The following is a 6,848-nucleotide window of genomic DNA, read 5'->3' as shown; positions in this document are numbered from 1 at the left end:
ACGCAGTCGTCCAAGAACGTAGGACCGAGCGTCGCGTTGCAGCGAATCGCGCGGAGGAAGCTGTCATCTTTGAAGACTTCGCTGGTTATCAGTGTGATCATGCTCAGCGCGCGCTTGTTGCGAAACTCTTGCGAGTTGTCTCTCGCGCGCTCTTCCTTCTCGAGAAGCTGCAGGATCTGATCATGTTTGTCACTTTTCTCGCCAGGCAAGACGGATTGCAGTCTCTCGACGATGGGAATTCCGTCCTGTGCATGAGTCGTGGTTAGGTTTATGTTAGGGCTAGGTTATGAAGATCGGTGGTACCAGCTTGGGATCGAGGTCGGCGCGATACACAAGCAGCAGTTCGACAATTCCCACGTGCCCCAGTACCGCAGCATGCAGTAGCGCTGTGCACTTGTTCTACGCACTGCCGTTGAGGTAGTTTTGGTCCGTGGCCACATACGGCGTCGATAACGTCGACATCAGTGTCTGCCTCTAAGAGAACTTGAGCAAGGCGCATGCAACCTTGCTTGGCCGCCATCATGAGCGCCGTCTCGCCCGTCTACATCTCGATTGTCAAACAACAACTATACAACCCGGGACAATCTTGGTTTGGGCGTCGACATCCGCGCTGTGCTGCCCCAGCAATGATTCGACAACGTTCTCGGGTAGTTCGTTCGTAATTGCAATGTGCAAGGCTGTCTCGAGCGCCTACAAAATATTAAATAGCATTGTCCTTCACAAGGTTATGCCAACCTCGATGTGCCTCTCGGCCTCGTGAACATTGAGGAGGCGAGCGAGGTGGTAGTCGGGGTACGCCTTTTCCAGTAGCCAGCTCTCATGAAGCAGCGTGCGGCTCGGCTTGGCTCTGTCATACGTGTACATTTGGAGGTCCTTGGCCGACTAGCGTAAGGGCTGACAGTTGCGACTTTGTGATCGTAGATGTAGGTGGCAGAGGACGTACAGCTTCGAGTCGAATGCCGTGGTGCGCACCGGCTCGTAAAAGCAACCGCACGCACTCATCGTGGCCACGAGCGCTCGCAAATGCGACGGCGGTCTCGCTCGACTAGCATAGCGTATTTAAAACAAAAGATCGATATGCCAGGTAGGTACGTCGCGCATGGTAAGGTTGACGTTGAGTGTGGACTGCTGGAGCAGCAACGCCAAGAGCCCATCGTTGCCAGCGTCGCACACATGATAGAGCACCGTGTGGCCCTAACGACGTCCGTAAAGACAGGAAATGGACGTGTACGCACCTTGGCATCGTACTCGTTGATGGTGCTGATATCGTTTGAAGCTTCCAGCCGACGCTCGAGCTCACTCCATTTTCGCTTCTCGGCGAGCTGGGGCAAGGTGGTGCTGCTCAACTGGCTCGTCTCGGAGCAAACACCGGTGCACGTGAGGGGCTGCGTGCCTTGCCGTGGGACCGACGCCTACAAGAAGCTTCGAATGTGCTAGCCTTCGTGTCGGCCTACGCTGGAGACAAAGTCGAGAGCCACCATTTTCTCGCGCGTTAGGACGTGCATGACGCGCAGAATGGCTGCGTTTGTTGCATCATCCAGGTTGGCGTTGCACACAAGGTCCTTCTCCAAGAGGCAGTCGAGCACAGTTCGCCCGTTCTACAGACTTGGCTTACGGCCGCTTGCCATGGAAACGTACCTTGTCCTGCACCATCAACGATGCCGTCGAAGCGTGCGGAAGGAGGATCTCGAGCACTTGGGTCGGTGCCGCGCCGTCGATGGCGTCAGCCGCATAGATCAGCGCCGTTTTCCCATCCTACTATCGTTCCGCATACATAAAGTACGAGCGCATACCCACCTTGTCCGGTGCAGACAGGGCGGCATTGATCGCCGTCATGGGCTCTGCTGCATCCTCGTCGTCATCGTCGTCGTATGCGTTGACGTGGGTGGCTGCGAGCGTCTCGTCCAGCCAGGCGCGGACGCCACTCACATTGTTGTCGCGGGCCAAGCAGTGCAGCGGAAACTCCCGTCGAAAGGCATCTTCGTGTCGTAAGAGGGCGTGGACTTGGCCACTTTTTGAGACGCGCGACGCTTGCGAGAGACCAAACCCCGTGTACATCTTCTTGCTCCCAACTTCGCGCGGGTGCAGGTCGGCCCCATACGCGAAGAGAAGCATGACGATCTTGAGCTTGACGCCGTCGAGGTTGTGGACGCTCAAGAGCGTCGCGCACAGTGCCGAATGGCCTTGCTACATCGAGCGTGTTAGGCCCCGCATTTCCCATGCAAGTGGCTACATACTTGGTCAACTTCGTGGACGTTGGCGCCAGCACGCAAGAGCAGCTTCATGCCCCGGAAATTAGACTCGTAGTTTGCAAAATACAGTGGTGTTTGTCGCGTCTATCGCATGTTCGATCGCATTTGTCAACCTCACGTCGGACGAGGTACATACGTCGTCCATTGCGTTGACGGCGCCGGTCGGCAGCGGCTGCTGGAGGACCCACGCGAGCACAGCGTTGGCGCTGAAGAAGGCCGCAAAGTGCAGGAGAGGACAGACGTTCTCGGTGAACTACCGAGTCGTAGTAGAAATGACGCACAATCTAGTCGTACCGGCGTTTGCAGCGATGGGATCCAGTGCGGGTTGGCCGCACACAAGAGTTGCAGCGTGCGCACTTGATTCTTCTCGATCGCTTTGAAAGCGGCGAGGACCATGTACTAACCATAGTGAGCATCGCGGGTAGAGCTGAAGGCAGTACCTTGGGGACGTCGTAGACCTCTTGGCGCGCCAACACGTCGCCTACGATATCTTCATATCCGAGAAAGGCCGCCATGCCCAAGACGGTCGCATCCTACAGGGCACATGCATGAAAACACATGCATGCGCGACGAGGCGTACGTCGAACGTTGCGGTGAGCTCGTCCAGAGTGACGGGACCTGTTTGAAGCTGCTGTAGCACCAGCGCTTTCTTGCCTTCATGCAGGAGTTGCGGCAGAGACTTGGTCACATCGGCCGGATCACCGAGTGGCAACACAGCCTCGTCGTCCGACTCGTGGTCAGTCTCGGACATCAAGGACGCCGCGCGCGCTTTCAACGGCTTGGCCGTCATGCGTGTTTGCGTATGCGTTTGGCGGACAAGTGCCATTTCGAACAAAACTTGTCGAAGGGTTGAAGCCTCGAACAAGAGAATTCGCTGAGGGCCGTCCTTCGTCGTGGAGCTTGCTTACTCTCTCTCTCAAGCCCTTGACTCGATACGATGGGTGCGCTTGCACCTCTGACGCTCGCTGCCAACGCATGAGCGGCGCGCGTGCAGTCTTCCCGAAATGACGTGAACGGAGATGTCGTCGGCAATGAGCTGATACTTCTGGCGCGAGGCCGGATAGCAAGTGGAGGTTTGGATTGGCATCGTATCGTGGTGCATCAGCCCCGCGACGGCCGCATATTGGAGACGAGAGAGACCCTCAACGCAGAAGATCGCGCTTTCAAATCGCTTCTTGTTCGAAGAGGAACAACAAGCTTGCGATCTCATGCACAGGCATACCGCGATGCACGGAAAAGCACGCGCCGCATCGCTCCTCTCCGAGACGGACCACGACTCGGAGGATGAGACGCCCGTCACGACGAGCGATCCCGCCGATGCGACCAAGAGCATGGCGCAGCTCCTCGCCGAGGGCAAAACGGACATTGTGCGGAAGCGGCTGCAGCAAGCAACGATTGATGGCAAGGCCCTCACGCTACGCTTCGAGGTGCGCATTCTCCTGGACGTCGATTCCCTCTGTACTAACTAGCCCAATGACTTGCAGGGCAAGAGTGTCTTAAACCGGGCCGTCGCTGACGGATACGACGACGTTGTCAAGCTCGTACTGGAGCGGCCCGAGTTGAACGCCAGCGCTACTGTACGTATCCTTGATTGGTGGGCTTCCCTTGGACGTTTGGCTAGGACCTCATGGGGCCAGCGTTTGTGGCCATCGGACACCATCGCCTGGATATTGTTCAGCTCCTCGTCGCGGCGTGTCCGGCCTTGTTGACGGCGTCCGCGGTACGTGGCGATGAGCGTTGACATCGCGCATGTCATTTGACGACTTGAGTAGAACATGCAGGGGGAATTTGACGGCGATTCGATTGCACATTACGCCGTCCACAAGCGCGCGACGGCGGTGCTAACATGGCTCCTTTCGCAGAACCCATCTTTTGTCCACGCACGCAACAAGGTCCATTGACGTACGTCCATTTTGTACAAACTGTCGGTAGGCAGGAAAGACACCACTGCACACCGCCAGCGGCCTACGCGACGTCAATGCGATCGCAATGCTGCTCCGAGCCGGCGCCAATGCCAAGGCCGTCGACAATGTACACATCTCTTCACCTCATTGTCGCGTGGCAGCTGCTTTGGTAGGGAGGCAACTCGGTGGTGCATACCTTTGTCATGCTCATGGACGAAGCGCTCGAGAAGCATCATCTCGGTCGTCTCCTTCGTCTCTGTCATAATGTGCCGCTCGACATCAAAAACGAGGTGTGACGCACGCTGTAGGAGGGTAGGAGGGCTCACCTCAGGCCGTTGCTAGTTTCATAAGATCGCGGCCGACCTCGCTCAAGATCCCAGCGTGCGGGCGATGCTGGAGCAAGAAGGCAACTTTCGATCGCAGTTCCCACTGCACTGCATGGCCCGCGCCAACGACGCCAGTGGCATCCAGCAATGGCTTTTTGAGATCTCGACCACTTCCAGTGACGCACGGGAGGTCGTGGAAGCAGCGCTCTTCGATCGGGACATGGTCTTCACGAGCGTACGATGGACATAGGATCTGACGACCTATGGTTGTAGGACGGAAAGACCGTGATGATGTACGCGGTGGAAGCGCTCGATAGCAACGCGCAGACGCAAGTCGCTGAGCTCGTTTTGCCCCACTGCACAAAGAAAATGCTGGCACTGCACGACAAGGTGTACATTCATTCTTCCAACACGGCCCCTAACGCCGTATGTAGCATGGGCGCACTGTCGTCGAGGTGCTATTGGAGAAAGGACTCGTGTGCAAGGAGAATGTCGACGGCATCACCAATACCGCCACGCTACAAGTGCTTCTGCATCTCACACGCGAGAAGCAACTACCCCTCGACTACACTCGCAATGTACCCAAACCCGTACACTGTGATGGGTCATACTGACAATACTGTTGCTTGCAGACCACAGTGCCGCGCGAGGGAACACCACCGCGGACATGCGTTGGTGCCTGCTTGGAGACGCGCTGGGCGACCGACACGCTCCTCGCCAAACTTGCAGCCGAGAAAAAGTGGGACGAGCTACAACACCGTCTCGAGGCGTCGCGCGATATCGCCACCATCAACGAACCAGATGCCCACGTCAAACCAACCTGACCGTGCTTTTGTATCTCACTGGTATCTTGCGTAGGGGAACACTGCGTTGCATTATGCTTGTTACTTTGGCAACGAACGCATCTTGGCGCTACTCTTGGAGCAGTTCCAACTCGAGATTGGTATCGAGACGTGCTCCGTAAGCCACACCACATGCAACCTCGTCTCTGTTGATCACAACGTCGATTTCGTCAGGCGGATGAATGGACACCCTTGGACCTGATTCGACGCCCACTGCATGTCGCAACCACAAACAACCACGCTATGTGCGTACGCCTGCTCCTTCAAGCAGGTGCCCACCACGGGTTTCGGACCGATATCTCCGCGGTAGGACAGCAGATAGAAAGGCTCGTACTCGACCCAAACGCCTCTTCGATAGGCTGATGTCCGAGTACATCGGAACGAGGCAAGCGAAAATGGACGTCTGTGCGAGGTCGTTTTGTGTGACAATTGGCTCCTCGAGAAAGCCTATCCTGCGTATTATCTCGTGCGACTTGTCAACGTCGACGAAGCGCTCGACGGTCTGCAGGTAGACGGTCGACTACGTTGTTTCTGATGCTAAACTCTCGAAATCGAATCCAGGCCCAGAAGACACCGCTGCACGTCGCGATCGAAAAAGGACTACCCATGTCCATTTTAGAAGCACTCTTTGCTCAATTTCGACCAAATGTGGACGCGCAGTCGACGGTAAATGATACCCAAACACTACCACTGTGGTGAGCTTGTGGCATTGTAGGACGGAACGAGTGCTCTCATGATAGCGGCAAAGCTCGGCAGCTTGGTCAACGTTGAGTATCTGTTGCAGCACGAAGCCGACATTGATCAAGTGGACAAGGTTCATAGTTGTCAAATGGAGAGAGTTTATAAGCAGCTTGGATAGAACGCGTGCACAGCCCTTCTTCATGCCGCCATTCATGGGCACTTGGCCATTGTCGAGCTGCTCATAGTGCACCGCGCCGATCTCGATCCCAAGCTGGTACCATCCATCTTTATAACCTAGCCCTAACCTAACCACAAACAATTCGCAGGACGGAATTCCCATCGTCGAGAGGCTGCGATCCGTCTTGCCTGGCGAGAAAAGTGCCAAATATGATCAGATTCTGCAGCTTCTCGAGAAGGAAGAGCGCGCGAGAGACAACTCGCAAGAGTTTCGCAACAAGCGCGCGCTGAGCATGATCACACTGACAACCAGCGAAGTCTTCAAAGATGACAGCTTCCTCCGCGCGATTCGCTGCAACGCGACGCTCGGTCCTACGTTCTTGGACGACTGCGTCGACTTGCGTCGCCACGAAGCCATGTTTTCCAAGGTACTTTCATCTCATAGTCTTTATCGTATCGCCCCTCTTCTGCGGCTCACGGTCTCTTGTAGTTGGACCTCGTCTACGGCGTGAGTGCTAAACACAGTCCCCTCCGCGCGGTCTTGACCTTGGACCTTCAAGACCCGGACGAGACCTTTGCGACGCAGCAAGCGTGTCTCGAGCATCCCGCTTTTCGTCGCGTCCTCGAGATCAAGTGGGTCCTCTTTGGCCGGCGGCTCTACCTCCA

The 6,848-nt window shown here is 56.2% G+C and overlaps 2 protein-coding genes across 2 annotated transcripts in view; one reads left to right on the top strand and one right to left on the bottom strand.

The window, feature by feature from the left end:
- Positions 1 to 303: 303 nt before the first annotated feature.
- SDRG_12921 (hypothetical protein) lies at positions 304 to 3,042 on the bottom strand (the record flags this gene model as incomplete). The annotated part of the gene is made up of 15 exons (XM_008619004.1): positions 304 to 399; positions 443 to 541; positions 583 to 690; positions 736 to 882; positions 944 to 1,045; positions 1,093 to 1,194; positions 1,236 to 1,412; positions 1,455 to 1,598; positions 1,639 to 1,755; positions 1,798 to 2,187; positions 2,238 to 2,336; positions 2,389 to 2,505; positions 2,547 to 2,651; positions 2,693 to 2,785; positions 2,833 to 3,042. Coding segments are annotated over 15 exons (2,106 nt in total), but the record flags the coding sequence as incomplete, so codon positions are not given.
- Positions 3,043 to 3,443: 401 nt separating this feature from the next.
- SDRG_12920 (hypothetical protein) overlaps positions 3,444 to 6,848 on the top strand; it is a gene marked incomplete at its 3' end in the record, with an annotated part of 5,161 nt that continues 1,756 nt past the window's right edge. The window contains exons 1-18 of the mRNA XM_008619003.1: positions 3,444 to 3,679; positions 3,737 to 3,829; positions 3,874 to 3,972; positions 4,025 to 4,144; positions 4,185 to 4,283; positions 4,330 to 4,446; positions 4,499 to 4,705; positions 4,756 to 4,872; positions 4,917 to 5,060; positions 5,115 to 5,291; positions 5,341 to 5,442; positions 5,499 to 5,630; positions 5,683 to 5,832; positions 5,886 to 5,990; positions 6,040 to 6,138; positions 6,184 to 6,279; positions 6,332 to 6,610; positions 6,673 to 6,815. Coding sequence (XP_008617225.1) covers positions 3,461 to 3,679; positions 3,737 to 3,829; positions 3,874 to 3,972; positions 4,025 to 4,144; positions 4,185 to 4,283; positions 4,330 to 4,446; positions 4,499 to 4,705; positions 4,756 to 4,872; positions 4,917 to 5,060; positions 5,115 to 5,291; positions 5,341 to 5,442; positions 5,499 to 5,630; positions 5,683 to 5,832; positions 5,886 to 5,990; positions 6,040 to 6,138; positions 6,184 to 6,279; positions 6,332 to 6,610; positions 6,673 to 6,815 — 2,498 coding nt within the window. The 5' untranslated portion in view covers positions 3,444 to 3,460. The remainder of the gene's footprint in view (positions 3,680 to 3,736; positions 3,830 to 3,873; positions 3,973 to 4,024; positions 4,145 to 4,184; positions 4,284 to 4,329; positions 4,447 to 4,498; positions 4,706 to 4,755; positions 4,873 to 4,916; positions 5,061 to 5,114; positions 5,292 to 5,340; positions 5,443 to 5,498; positions 5,631 to 5,682; positions 5,833 to 5,885; positions 5,991 to 6,039; positions 6,139 to 6,183; positions 6,280 to 6,331; positions 6,611 to 6,672; positions 6,816 to 6,848) is intronic.

Source organism: Saprolegnia diclina (genome assembly GCF_000281045.1).
Source record: "Saprolegnia diclina VS20 unplaced genomic scaffold supercont1.53, whole genome shotgun sequence".
In the NCBI taxonomy this organism is placed as follows: Eukaryota; Oomycota; class Saprolegniomycetes; order Saprolegniales; family Saprolegniaceae; genus Saprolegnia; species Saprolegnia diclina.
The sequence above is the reverse complement of the archived record's forward strand: the minus strand, read 5'-3'. Positions and strand labels throughout refer to the sequence as shown.